The sequence below is a fragment of the Protopterus annectens genome, chromosome 8.part0 (assembly GCF_019279795.1).
Source record: "Protopterus annectens isolate FY-2018-M chromosome 8.part0, PAN1.0, whole genome shotgun sequence".
NCBI lineage: Eukaryota > Metazoa > Chordata > Ceratodontiformes > Protopteridae > Protopterus > Protopterus annectens.
The window spans coordinates 861,361,874-861,377,962 of record NC_056741.1 but is presented as its reverse complement, the minus strand read 5'-3'; the positions used below and the strand labels follow the sequence as shown (position 1 = coordinate 861,377,962).

Below are 16,089 nucleotides of genomic sequence, written 5' to 3'. Positions count from 1 at the left end.
ACCAACACCCCCTGCTAATAATATACACCATCAATGAGTTTACACTAAAGTGGGTAAAGGGCATAGTACCTGATCCCCACTGTACCATGAACACATAATGAGAAGGTTATAATTTTCAGTCAACTGAATTTTTGATCAACTATACTGCCTTTTTTACCTTTCATTGACAAAAAGTAGTGCGCCCATGTAGTGCATATGTGTATTTACTAGTATGTTTGTCCGTTGTCTTACTGCTAAATTTCTGAAATAAATGACAGTCATATAAAATCAAGTATAGTTAGAGAAATCATCAAATCATCCAAGAAGTTTAAGAAATCATCAAATCGTCTTAGAGTGCTATGGCATTTCATGAATAGGAACAATGTTTTGGAAGTGATTGTAACACGATAAATAAAATGCATCTAAACATTGTTTGGACAGGTATTATAGCATGGATAGGTTTTTGGAAAATATTTATAGTGCTCTGTATCAATTTGAAGTCTTAACATACAAGGTAATGGTTTTGTAGTACAAGGCTTGATATGCAAATTAACTCCAGTGTATGCATGAGTATGCCTATGTGGTGTATGTGTTTAGGTACATGTACGCACACACACACACACACACACACACACACACACACACACACACACACACCTAAAATACAACAACCTGGTAAACAGCTATAGACCCTGTCAGTACAATAAAAGTGACTCATTTGAATGTGAAAACAAAATTGTCATGTTTTCTTAAAATAAATAAATAAAGCTGAAAATGTTAATATAAGCAAGCTCTTGTAGAACAAGATTTTTCTCCAAGGAAAAGGAAACCAGAATTTATTAAGAGTACTTATACTCCTTCAATTAAAAAAGGAAAGAAAAAACAAGTTTCTTCTACAGTATAACATTCTTACTTTGAAACCTTGCATTTTTTCTGTGATTAATGCTTTGTTTCTTTATATATGTAACTACTTCTGCATGATCTGATGTCTTTTACACTATCATTCTGTCTTCATATTTCAAACCTGGCAGTTTATGATGAAATACAACATAAGTCTGGCCCCGAGACATGAAGTTGAAGTGTCAGGAAAGATTAACTTAATACTGTTAAATGCCACATTTTAGGCCAAATTATGTTTATCTCATTGCATTTTTAAACCACATCTTAATTTGCATATATTGTTTTGTTTCACTCTTGTCTAGGTTTCTGAAGTCCAAGCTCCAGCATTGCTTCGGGGTGAAATAGATAGCCGGTATCAGCAAATGCAGTCAAGGCTGAACAGCATAACCCTTGAAAATGATGAGGTAATTCTTTCCATAATATGCGCAGAGTACAAAATTGCTTTGCAAAGCCTAAAAACATCTTGATCATTGTGTTAACAGTTTTCCTCATATAATTCACTGGCTTACAAGAAGGAGCCTGTTTTCACAATTAAATAAATGCTTTTATCATTATCTCAAAACATTAGTTTTTTTTAAATTCAATTATTTGTTGTTGAAGGATTTCGTTAGCTATACTGCATTGTTTCATACAATACTACTAAATGGAAAGACACCCTAGACCAGTATGGCACCTATAAACACCTATGATGGCAAATGCTATAGCATATAAAAGTGTTATAATTTCAACATCATTCTTATTAAACACCTAAGGTCCTGGGTGACCCCAGAGCTTTGGGTTTTATGAAATCAGACCCAGGTCACCAGCATATACATAATTTTCATATGTTTGCATTAGCATATTTTGCTATACTATACTATACTATACTATACTATACTATACTATACTATACTATACTTTAGATAATGGGCAAAATGTTTTCATTGCCCTATTGGAGAACATATGTTCTCCAACAGGGTATTAATGTACAAATATTGCCAGGTTAAATGACACAAACACAAGGCTGCCACCTCACAGCAGCATATTAAACTGACATAAAGCTTGTACTGAAAGCAAACAAACAAAAAAAGCCAGTGTCTGGCATTTTGTAACCTCACTAATTGAGGCTTTATGTTTAGCAAGTGTAAAATAAAATAAAATGTAATTAAACTAAATAAATAAAGTCAGCTTGCAAATGTAACTGCAGGAGCAGTCAAGATGGGAAAAAAGAAAGTGTGTGTGTGGATACACACTCACACACACACACACACACACACACACACACACACACACACACACACACACATATATATTTATATATATCGTATTTCCCCAAAAATAAGACCGGGTCTTATATTTTTTCTCCCGGCGAAATGTGCATTAGGGCTAATTATCAGGGGATGCCTTATTTACCCACACCGTACAACAATCTACCTTTATTCATTTATTCATGTACAAAAATTGACATTTAGTAATGAACACAAATCAACATTTCTTCATGTACAAAAATCGACATTTATTCATGTACACAAATTGACATTTATTTTGTACTTTTCTATTATTGGACAACAGTTCTAATAACGGGTTAACAGTTGTGTGAGAATTCTACATAAACAGTGCAACAAACATTTCAACTCCAGAATATCTGCATCTTGGCTTTCACAGTTATTCAAATACAACCAACCCCCGAATTTTGTCCTGAATTTCTTGCGACTCGATTTCCTGTAGCACCATTGGCCACAGTCTGTCATGCCTAGCAATAGAGCTCTCCTTAAATGAGCACTGCTTGTCTAAGTAGCCTGCTCATAGTGCATTGGCAACACAGCTGTCAGTGATTTTATCCAATTAATTTTTCACCCAAGTCACAACCTCTTGCAGGCTAGGCTTCACAAAGTTTCCATGCTGATTTCTCTCCATTCTATTTTCAATGTAGCCATTGAGTTCCATGTGCAAATGGTCCTTGAATGTCTTGTTTATTGCAATATCAAGACTCTGGAGATAGGCGGCAGTCATTCCTGCGGGAATCATTATTTGATTTCTTCTCCTCCGTGCTAGGAATTTCTTTGTTTCTTTAGCACGGTGAGTGCTGGCTGAATCCCATACTAGCAGATCTCTTTCGCCACCTCACAAAACAAGTAGCAGCATTACATCAACCCACTTCCTTATAACTGCTTGTGTGCACCAGGCTTTTTCGGTTTCAAGAATGTAAATGCCTGAAACACATTCAGTCTAATCTTTCTTGCCCTTACTAATGATTAATGGTGGGATTTTCTTTCCATCTAGACGAATTGCCAAAATACAGGTAACATGTGCACTCATGTAACCAGTGGAGGGAATGTAGATTGACGAGGCACCCCTCTGATCAATTCTTGTTTCAGATCCTTGGCCCATAAACACTGCAGTTTCATCCATAGCAATCATGTTGGAGAGTTGGTATTTAGAAAAGTCAATGCCATCAGCAAAGGACTTGAATTCAAGTGCATGTTTAATAACTTCAGTATCTTCCAGCTTGAGCAGTGCATTTGATCTTCTTAGAGACAGTTCATATCGCTGAAGGAAGCCATCCAGCCAATGTTGTGATGCTTTGAATTTTTCTAGGGATATTTCTAAATGTGGTGCTATTGCAAGGGCAAATATACCAAAGCCTTTGCTCTCCTGTTAGCAATCCACTCACAGATGATGTCTTCAAGCTCAGGAAATAATGATTGCCAACCTGATCCACACTTACACTTCTTAGTGTTTCCCTCATTGGCCTGTTGACTGAGGTTGACCATATTTGAACCATTCGAAGATCTAACTTCTTCTCTTTACAGAAAGTCATCAGGTTCTTTCCCCGGGAGTCCTCCATGATTCCTTTCTTGCACTCGAGGTAATAGCTCTTTCTTTTTGCACTCATCTAGTTAGGGGGAGGGGTTAATTGAAGACTTATGCGACCTGAGTGGCAACACAAAATGGCGCCGGTTATGAAGAGAAGACACTACCACAGCTGCTCGTTACCATGAGCGTGTGCTTCCCGCTCATTGTCTGTACTTTGACTGATCAAAGCACACCTGCGTGTGGTTATGAGACAAGGATCTCAACTGTCAAGTGTGAGTGATGATTAGGGTTACAGTAAGAATCGTGGATGACTCCCAGTGAAAGAGTCTTACGACTTTCTGCAAAGAGAAGAAGTTGGGTGTCCGAATGGTCGAAAAAGGCGAACAGAGTACGATAAGCTCGGTCAACGGGTGTCAATAATATTATTTTATAATTCAACACGTCTGTTGTGTGTTGTTGATGATATTAACCGGGGCTTATTTTTGGGGTAGGACTTATATCATGAACACCCTGGGAAAACCATGCTAGGCCTTACTCTCTGGTTAGGTCTTATTTAGAAAGAACTACGGTACATATATATATATATATATATATATATATATATATATATATATGTGTGTGTGTGTGTGTGTGTGTGTGTGTGTGTGTGTGTGTGTGTATGTGTGAGAGAGAGAGAGAAAGAGAAAATGACAGTGAGGGAAAGAGCATACCCCCCTCAGCTTCTTTGCTTAGGATTTCAGGGTAGAAATTTGACAAGATACTTTCCATCAACACACTCTATCTGAACAATAGGAAGCATAAAACAATAATGTCTGGCTTTATTGAACAACAGCAATCCTCAATGATTTACGAGGGGCAGAGCAAGAATATGATTCAAAACCAGAGACTGTAAAGAGGCATGGGGAAGCGAGATGCAATGAGTTGCACTGTATGAATTTTTTTTGTCATTCAATTGATGACAATGAGATTTCTGTGGTGTATCCAGTCAAAAAAGTACTGGGCACGTTCATATTTCTGTGTGTGTGTGTGTGTGTGTGTGTGTGTGTTCATGCATCTGCATCTGTGTGTGTGTGTGTGTGTGTGTGTGTGTGTGTTGACATTAAATACTTACATAACTTATAGTTTGGATATAAAATACTCCCTCTGATAGCAACTAGATATGCTACAGCAACTCTGAAAGAACATTAGGTGGAGGAACAATTTTATGTATATATATATATATATATATATATATATATATATATATATATATATATATATAAATATATATATATATATATATATATATATATATATATATATATATATATATATATATATATATATATATATATATATATGGCTAGCATTGTTGCCTCACAGCAAGAGGCTCCCAGGTTTGATTCTTGGCCAGGATGCCTTCTGTGTGGAGTCTGCATGTCCTCCCTGTGTTTGCGTGGGTATTCTCCGGGTCCACTTATTTCCTTCCACATTCCAAAGACATGCAGCAGGTGGACTGGACACTCTAAATTGGCTCTAGGTGTGAGTGTGTGTGCTAGTGTGTGGTACCAATGAACTACAGCAGCAGAGATAGCCACCTGGTGGTGCAAACCATGGCTGTAGATGATTGTCACTGTTGAAGTGACACCCCGGCCCCATGTGCAAAAAATGGGGAAAAGAGGTTGTGGATGGATGGATAGATGAATGGATGAAACAATATAAAAGATACTCCATTAACTAACCACAATAATGTCCTTCAGGGTGGGCATTAAAGGGTAATAACATATTTTCCACAGGTTTAAAGGCCCTCTGCCAATGGCATCTGACCTCCTAATACTTCTGGGCATTCTTTTATTTACCCAATGATGCCCGACGTGTCAGGCATTATTGCTGGAATGCTGTACTACACTGTACTATACCATACAGTACTATGCTGAGTTGTATATTTCAGAGTTAACATTCCTTTTTTAACAACCCCTTTGATAAAGGACTGCAAGATAGGAATCATATTAACAAATCTATTAATGATAAAAATCTGCCTTTACTAGTACTAGTATGTGACACTTTGAAGCAGATATATTTTTGTTTGCTGATCAGTTTTGTACTGCACATTTCCTGGTCTAGGGATATAACATTATATTTATGACATTGCAGTAAGTTTCTTTGTACAGGCAGTTTCAAAGGCCTACAATTATTATTTCAGTATAGGAACTGAACAGTATGAACAGATGACGAGCACAGGAGAATTCTTCCTGAACAATGTGACTTGCAGATTTCCACTGGTATTTTAGTTGAAGTAGTTAAACATTAAAATGGAGTATACTGTAATTATACTTGGATTTAATACAAATATATAACAACCATAAAAGGAGGCAACGTCACCAACAAATACAAGTTCAAGAACAAGGCGACCAGGCAGAGTGTACACTAAACCAACAAAACAGTGGGAAGATGAAGTAATGCAGAACACAAAATTTTAATGTAAGATTTAGCGCTTTTGTCCTATTCCATCACAACTTCATTAGAATAAAAACAACTCTTCACATACTTCCTTATCTAGCATCCATCTTTGTGTATTAGTATCTTGAATTTACACTGTCCTATGTTTGTATGTATTATGCTGTATTTCTGTGCCTGATAATAATGTTTATGCTGCATCATGTATGTCTGTAATGTTTTTTTGGAGCTTCTCTCGCCGGGCCTCCACTGAAAACAGGCTCTTCTTGGCCCAGTGGACTTCCCCGGTCATCAAACTGAAATAAAATAAATAAAATAAAAATAAAATTAGTCAAAATTTATCAAACAGTCAAGTTAACAGTTTCTTAAAGATACAGCAACAAATAATATATCAAGGCACGTCTTATTCATTTTATATTAGGAGCGAAGCTGATACATATAAAGTCCAACCAGTCTTTTCTAAAAAAAATGTTTTAAAAGATTACAAAAGTGGTAAAAGTTAATAATATTTATACAATTTTATAGGTTAGAATATATTCTTAAGACGTATTACAATAAAGCCTATTGCTTAAAAACACACATAAAAACAGAGAAATATTGGAACTCTATAATTTTGCTGCTCTGTATTTTAAAATAGGTGCGTTGAGATGTAATCATTTAAACCAGGACTAATAAATGCATTTAAACTGCCATTTCCCAATTTTCCCCCCTCTATGGTCCAAATCCACCTACTCCAAAATACCAAATAAAAATTCATTATGGGAGGTATCAAATAAGGAGTGCTTGTATAGAGCATTGTTGGCATTTCTAGTTTAATACTATACACATGCTCATATATTCGCTTTTTTAGCATTCTCTCAGTTTTTCCAACATAAAAACATAGGCATCTTTTACATATTGTCAAACACAGTGTGCCTTTACTAGCACAGCATCCTATCTTAAAATACACCCTTGTCTTAACCGTGTTTCCTACGGTAATACTCTCTTTTTTTAATATGTATTGACACTGACTGCAACCTCCACATTTTTAATACCTAAACTTTCTTTAACCCTATAGTGAGCATTTTTTCTTATAAACTCTTTAGATTGTGACCAGTCTTCAAAACAAATTTGGGGTCGGTCAGTAAAATTCCTACAATGTCAGGACTGTATCTTAACATGTTCCAATTTTTGGAAATGATTCCTTTAATTTTTTGGTGCTGCATGGATGGCTTCCATTAGCATTGCCCTATCAAAATTACTGTCACCCTTATTACTATTAAACTTGGGATCTACGAATTCTGTACCCAAAAGTGGCTTGTATTTTCTGCCCCATTCTTTGAGAATTTCCTGTGTTGTGTTTATAATTAAATCTGTGGGTATCCCCCATTTTCTGGGTAGGCCCCAAGCTATTACAGCTCCATGAATTACTTTTAAGCTTCTTTCACATTGATACTGAAAACAGATTGTAATATCTATCAGGATTCATGCATCTGCTTGAATTTAAATAATGGACTCCTTGCCTGTTAAGCTTGACAGATTTTCAGAAATGATGCATTCTGATGCAGAATACCAGGAAGTTGTATTATGCAATTATAAAACAAAGTTTGAGTCATGACATTCATCTGATGAAGTAATGCCTCCTGTTCTCAGACTCACACAGCTGTTGTACCCATTCAAAATCTGGCTAATGGAACATGCTTGTTAATTCAGTTCCTTTCCTTTTTTAACCAGTTTTTACTGCCACTTTTCTCTGGGCAGTTACCTTCTGTGATGATTGATGAACAATCTCTGTTTCCTGTTACCCTTATTCAAACATGTTATCCTATCTGCTGAATGTACTCATCAGCACAGGTAAGCACAACAGACTTATTAACTAATTAATTAGTAGGTCTGAATACCACTGTACTTCAGATTTCATGGGAATGCATATCTGAAGAAGTTGGGGGGTGGGGTTGGTGTTTAAAGTGCATACCTCACAGACACACGGTACAGGGTTTGATTCACCAGTGAGGCAAATTGGGTAGGCTTAAAATGGCCAACAAGGGCACCTAGCATAGTACCTATGAGATCCATATTAAATGGGAAAGTAAAAGGTCATCATCAAATGCACATCAGAAATAATAAACACAGTTTTCACTGACATTTCTTGGTGATGTACTTTACTCCTAGGAGAATGAGAGGATGATATAAGTAAGTAGACTAGCATCCATACTGGTTTATACAGGTAGGTAAATTGTTTTACCCTGACTAGTCATGGCACTGTAGATGGAAACAAACAACTATTGTCCAACTGTTTATTTAATACCCACAGCACTGTTATGCAGCCTTACAGGAGAATTTTCTAGCACGTGTGAGTATGTGTGAAAGATGGTTGGATGGCTGGACATGGGACAGTTAAGGATGCTGCTGTACCTAACAGCATGATATTTGAATGGTCAGTAGCACTAAATGTGTGTATGTGCATATCCCCTTTGATATGTGCGTTCCTAATTGGATAGGTAGCCAGATGCCGCAAGTGCATTATGCAGTATGAGACAAATGCAGGAAGAAGGCATGAGATGAATGACTGTAAAACAGGTTTGTAGCATTGTGCTAATTACATATGAAGATATTTTACTTTTAAACTTAAGAGGGTCGATTGTATTTTGCTGCTGGTTATCTGTTTTTTTTTTCCCAATGTTTTCTTAGCAGACTTTGAAAAGCTGTATTACTTTTTTTCCCTTTTTTCACAGATTAATAAGACCCTGAGGGCCACAGTGCAAACACTCCTCGATCTAGTCACAACAGATGACTATGAATTCCCAGAAGCCTTTCAGACCAGTCATTCCACAGAGTCTTTGAAATCAGCGGGATCTGATAGCTCATCCAATAAGCAACATATTGCAAGACGCCGTGCAAACCAGCAAGAGACGGAGTCATTTTACATCGATGTAAGAAACGGCCTAATTCACATAATGTATCAATATAGTCAGCTGTATGGTTCTTTGATTCTAAGAAAATCCCACTGGCCTCTACAAATTGCCAGTGGAAGGTGTTTGGCATGTAGTTATACTGGCAACTGACATGTTTCTGGAAGAAGTGCTACTCACAGATCATCAAGCATGCTCCTTTGTTTTTGCTTAGTTTTTAGTATTTAGATTTGGAATTTCACTAAGCAGCCATGCCAAAACATTTATTTATCCATTTATTTGTTATTTTTTGTAGAGCACTGACTCTCATCGACCTTTAATAGACTCAGCCTAGGAGAAAGTGACTTGTTCAGAGACACAGTTATGCAAATGTAGACTGAGGCAATGAAACGCTGGACTAGAGGAAGCAACTTGTTACCAAATTAAACAACTGTCTTTTCTCAGGGGTGGATATAAGTGATCAGATAGGGTGCCCATCATCTTCTACATAAAGGCTTGTTTGAAAATGTGAGCTATGTCCACCCAAATCCTTAACCATAACAACAGCTACAAATCCCCAGGTTAAGCAGTACATATGAAAAACTGGCTAATTTGCATGTTCTGCTATTCATCTGTTGTGCAATCTCATGTAGTACTGAGAGTGACCAGCTTCATGTTAACAAATAAGCTGACAGTAGTAGTACATTATTCACCTATATTATATCATATTAAATCAAATCATATTATTTGGGTAGCACATTGTTAGATTTCTGCCTCACAAACCTCCAGGGTCTGGAGTTCTAGCTTAACCTGTAGTCTGTCTATGTGGAGTTCTGCATGTTGTTTCTATGTCTGCACAGAGTTTCTTTGGGTAATGTGGTTTCCTTCTATATTCCCCCAAAATGCTGATTCATTGGCTATACCAAACTGTCCATTTATATGCTATATTAACCCTTGTCTGTGTAAGCATGGTTGTGGCTGAAAAGAGTCTGATGACCAGTTCAGTTACCCAGTGAAAGAATAAATAAACTATTCTATTCTATTCTATTCTATTAACAGCACAACAGCTTTTTGTTATATTTCTACCTCTAAAGGTCTATAGTCTGGGGATTATTCCTAATCTCTGGTCACTGTATCTATGGAGTTATACATGTCCTTACTGTGGCTCCATTAGTTTTCTCTAAGTAATTCAGTTTCTTCTAACCTTCCAAAAACATGCTGTTTGATGAACTACACTGTGTTGTCCTTTTACCTTTGTGGCCCAGGTCATGACTAAGAAGTGTCTGAGGGCCAGGTCACATACGCCAGTTAAATAAATGCATATTAAATTAAATTACATTATATTTTAGTAAATGGCTTTTGGAAATGCCTAAATTGACTGGGCAAACTACAGAAATACTGGACCATTAACACTACATAAAGCTTAATATAAAACAAGAATAGACAGTACAGACTCCTTACAAACTGGAGCTTTACTACTGTAAATCTCCTTAGCAGCTACATAGTCCTCAAAGTAAACAACAGAACTTGATTTTTGTAAATACTTCACATTCTTTGTCTTCACAGCTACCAAAATAATGCTCATACTATAGTAGTCCAAACCAAACTTGTATAAGGATTTCACAGTGATTCTGCATTTTTGACAGCTGTCAAAATAGTTGCCAATCTAATGTAGTTAAATTGTTAAAGGAAAAATAGCCAATAATTTCATCATTACCAAGCAACGTGTAATTATTATCCATATTTTTCTATATTCTACTTCTCCTTAGCTATAAACTGCAGTGTAAAATACCCAGCTCCCCCAGTATTATTATAGCCCCACTTAGAGAAGAACAATTCAGGTCTTTTAGAATAGTACTTATTACCACAGAACAGTGCTATTATCTAAAATGTGTGTTTTTTTCTGATGAAATGCAAAGTAGAAAAGTACTAGAATGCCAAAGATGCTTTCTACAATTTTTTTTTGAAAACAAACCTGTACACACACACACACACACACACACACACACACACACACACACAAACTTACACGCATGCACATAGAGATTCATACACAAACACACTTATGAAGATTTGCAATCATGTATACATATTCACTGAGTTTATCTATACATTTCTAGAACTACATTATGCAACATTTTCAAGTGTAAAGAAAAAAAAAGAAAAATAAGTGCTTTTTCATAAAAAAACACCAGTAGGGAAACAGATATACCCTTTAAAGTTAGAAAGCAATAAAATCGCAAAAGAAAAAAAAATGCACAGAGATTGTTTGCCAAGAGCAATGTATGTCTTCTAGGGAAGATGTTATAGGAGCTGAGAAGATTTCTGCTTCTTGTGTTGGGCCTCACAGCACTCCTGGTTTATGCTCCAAAATAGGAAAAAAGATAAGATGACTAAGCTCCTCTCAGTGATATTAAAACCAGATCTTGTGCTAGAGACTAAGAGCAGCCAGTTCTGGCTAGCAAAGCACATAACTATGCTAAATCAGCTTTAAAAAGCTGTTATATACTTCCCTCTGTTGTACTTTTAAATCGAAAACTAAGACAGAGAGAAGTGTTTCACAGCTTTTTTAAATCATTAGTGTTTCATGGCTTTCAAAACTTGTAAAACACTGTGCACTCCTATACCTTTTTATATAACCAGTAGTACATGGAGCCTGTAAAGATCCATGCACTAAAAAGAGTTATCCTCTCTGTTTCTGTAACTGTCTTCTCAACATGGATGCCAAGATTTACCACTTAAGCTTCACTTCACTCTGCTTTTGAGGTGAATTTATTGGCATCTATATTGAAAATACATTATAGGTTTGTTATGATTGGAGACCTGACAGTAATCCTCTGTATATTGCCCACCTTCTTGGATATAATATTATATTATGTAGTACTTGGCATACCACAGTTATGCTCCAAAACTGGGCAAAAGTCAATTTTATAAGCAGTTGGGAGGTAACCAGTGAACAGCAGTAGGAAGGTAAGGCAGCTTAACATTTTCTGTGTGTAGTAGTATTAAGCAAATAATAGCTTTTACAACACTTAGAAAACAGATACACTTTCCTTCTAGCCACTTTTTGTAGATTTCAGAGCTATAAAACACTTAATTTTCCTACTTTGTCTTTGTTTTTTATCTCGAGTTACTATGGATCAGCTAGAAGCTTTATGTATTGCAAGAACTGTGTGGCAGCAGTGAGCCTTTTTATAGCTTTCACTTCCCCCCCCTCTCCGTTTCTGTAACTGTTAGTACATTCCATGCAGTATACAGAATTATGATAAGCTCAGTCCAATCATAGCTACGTTGTCATATATTCACGAAATGGATAATAAGATTCACTTCTCAAATTTCACTTTGCTCTGTTCTTGAGCTGAATATGTTAACATCCACTTCTTGAAAATAAAACATTTTCCTTATGATCAAAGGCAGTAGCATAGCTAGGGTGGGATGAGAGAGGTAACAGCCCTAGGTACAAAATGTTATGGGGCACGATTGGCCATCCATCATCCCAATCACTCTGTACTGCAATATGGGCTTTTAAAAGCCTGTATTGCATGTGCAGTCAAATGTGAGTGCTGTAGCACTCTTTGTGTAATCTAAACTGTAGCAACTGCTTGCTGTAGTTTAAAAGAGAAAATATATATTTTTTAAAACTATATGCCATAGAGCTCCATGCAAGCAGGGTATAAACTGTATCAACTGCTTGTTATAGTTGAAAAGATTTTTTTTTTGCTAAAGTGTGAGGAAAGAGGGTTGGGGGCAGGGAAGAGAAACAGAACCTGAATGGCTGGGGTGGGGTGGGGGTATTGTGCATGTGGCCACCTTGTTTGTATGCCAGTAGAAGGAACAAACTTTTTTTTACTCTAAAGATGAAGAGCTGAGGGGGTGGGGTGCTAGTTTGTGGGACTGGGACAGGATGCTATGCTTCTGATGAGAGGCCCAAGCTTAACCCTCTGTAATTCATCAAATGTCATATGATCTTATATTATATCATATTATACTATATTATACTGTACTTTAAAGAAGGAGCTACCTGTACATCGGTACCCTGATTGGAGTATGAACATTCTCCAACCAGGTGTTAATGTACAGGTAGTGCCTGCTGAAAAATAAGTATGACTGCAGCATAGGGCATCAGAACACTCCTGGACCTGTTGGGCATTATTGCTTGCATACCATCCTATCCTATCTTATCATATCCTGGCAGTCAAGAGGAGAAGGGAATTAATTGCATCACACCAGCACTGGCAAAAAAACACACATAAATACACATAATACTGAAAAGAAAACCGCCAACTCCAGGAAACACCCACCGATACTTTATTAATAAAACACACACAGATAAAACAGATTGAGCGCTTTCTTCCCTTCCAATGGGATTTCATTAGAATCTGTACAAATTAAGAATTACCCCCCCTTAAATACCTTTTCTTAAAATGACGTCATTCATTAAAAAACAATGCAACTCATTTAAAGTGCTACCAACCTAAAATCTACTTGGTATTCTTAAAATGGTTATAATACATTTTTAAATACACATTCTATAATTCAAAGACAAATAGACATATTAAAAAAATAAAATATATTGTCCACAATGACAACTGATGTTCCTTTTAAGTAACAGGTTGTATTGAAAAATCATTTTGTATGTTCTACTTTTTTATTTAATATGGGCTTTAAATGAGTTGCATTGTTTTTTAATGAATGACATAATTTTAAGAAAAGGTATTTAAGGGGGGTAATTCTTAATTTGTACAGATTCTGATGAAATCCCATTGGAAGGGAAGAAAGCGCTCAATCTGTTTTATCTGTGTGTGTTTTATTAATAAAGTATCGGCGGGTGTTTCCTGGAGTTGGCGGTTTTCTTTTCAGTATTATAAATGGATTTAAACTGCCGGGCTCAAGTTGTGGTTACACATAAATACATGAAAACATACTTGGAGGCTCTAAATAAAAATCTGCAGAAGCAACAGAGACCTCCAAAGCAGACATCCAAGCAACCTCCACCCCCCCAACACAAACCATGAAACACATACTTCACAAAACTAGTGTGCCACACAATCACAGCCCTTAAGGCAAAATAACATACCCAACACACTAGTAATAGGTGACTCTATAGTCAGGCACACTGACGTCCCACTCAATAGGCTGAACAAGGAGAAGGTTACTGTTAGCTGCCTGTTGGGTGCCAGGATCCGCCACATAACACAAGCACACAGGTCACTCCAGAACAAGTACAAATATGACTCTGTCATTGTCCATGTTGGTGTGAATGACCTGAGCCGTACCTCCCTGGACTACATGAAAAGAGATATGGAGGAGCTCTCTGATCATGTAGCCCAGGCCAGTATGACCCTGATCCTGAGTAGCATTCTGCCCTCACCACGGTATAGAGAAAAAATTATCAATTTCAACAATTGGTTATGCTTCTGGTGTCATTCAAAGGGGATCCAGTGTGTGTCAGCCTGGGATGACATGCTCGACAAGCCATGCTGCTTCACTAGAGACGGCTTGCACCTGTCACCCTTAGGCTTTCAAATACTGGCCAAGGCTCTTGCCACCCCATAGTGCCTTTTTTAGGCAAGGCTCAAAAGACAAACCCACCACTGTAAATAGCACAAGTAACAAAAAACTGAGGGTAATGCTACTCAATGCCAGAAGTCTAAACCTCAAAATGCACGCACTCGAGGCACTCCTCAGTATGGAGAAAATTGATATATGTGCAGTAACAGAAACCTGGTTTATGGCTCCAGAGAGCACCCCAGCACTACCAGGCCACACCTCATACCATACATTTCGGCCACAAAACCCAGACCGAAATACAAAAGGCGGGGGAGTATCCATATTCATCAAGGATACCCACACCTCCAGGTTAGTGGCACAGCACGATGCTTCAGAGATCATCCACGTGCAACTAACAATGGGGCAAAACTGCTATTAAAATTATAGCTTGCTACAGATCACCCACCATGTCCCAGGACCCCCACTCCACATTCCTGGAAACACTGGGAAACATAAAGGTCCTACCAAACACGCTGATATTGGGTGATTTCAATTACCCAAACATTAACTGGGAGAACTACTCAAGTACAAACTCTCTTGCCCAACATTTCCTAGAATTTATAAACTCAAATGCCCTGGATCAACTGGTCAGCACCCCCACCAGAGGTGACAACATATTGGACCTGGTCATCACCAACATGGGCAACCCATGTTCCACACCAGTGGTCAACCCCTCGCTGGTTAGATCTGACCATAAACTAATCACTCTGGATATTCACATTCCGCCACCACCCCCGGTCAAAGAAACCACTGTGAAAAACTTTTCAAAAGCAAACTTCACGTTACTTAAGACTGAGGTGGGAAGCCCCCATGCTAAAGGATAACACTATCCAAGCTGCAAAATACTTTACTAATGCACACTACGGGCACCTACAAGAATGCATGAATCATGTTACCCAAACAAAACCAAGACTCACTCCGCCAAGAAAAGGAAACCAGTCTGGTGGACCCCTGCCATAAACAAGCTATACAATAGAAGGAGGAAACTAGTACTGAAAAGAATAAAATCCCAAGAAAGGAAGACATCCCTGATCAGTATCAGCAAGAAACGGTCCCTCATAAACTCATCCAAGGCTAGCTTCAAAAGAAAAATTGCCATGGACTCCAAAGATAGCCACAAGGCATTCTTTAGCTATGTCAAGAATCTAAGTGGCAATTCTCAGATCTGCTCGGAGTTAGTGCAGAATGGCACAAAATACACTGAACCGACTGATATAGCAAACATCCTGGCAGACAGGTTCAGTGCAAACTTCACCCCCCCTCTCACCCCCAAAAGGGCCCATAACTATACCAGAAGAATGTAGTGCCCCTGAAATCACAGACACTCAGGTTAAAACAGCCCTCTCCAAAGCCAAAAACACAGCATCAATGGGAACGGACGGTGTCCCAGGCTGCATCCTACACGAGCTCAAAGATGAACTAACCCCTCACCTAAACACACTATTTAAACTCAGCCTCTCCACAGGCTACGTGCCCACAGAGTGGTGCACAGCAATGGTAATTCCACTCCACAAAGGTGGAGCCACAATGGACCCTGGAAGCTATCGCCCTATAAGCC

General features: G+C 37.8%; 1 protein-coding gene across 1 annotated transcript in view; it reads left to right on the top strand.

Moving 5' to 3' along the window:
* LOC122808355 (SLIT-ROBO Rho GTPase-activating protein 3-like) overlaps nt 1-16,089 on the top strand; it is an 881,720-nt gene that overhangs the window by 522,741 nt on the left and 342,890 nt on the right. Inside the window, exons 8-9 of the mRNA XM_044079321.1 lie at nt 1,182-1,283; nt 8,826-9,023. Coding sequence (XP_043935256.1) covers nt 1,182-1,283; nt 8,826-9,023 — 300 coding nt within the window. The remainder of the gene's footprint in view (nt 1-1,181; nt 1,284-8,825; nt 9,024-16,089) is intronic.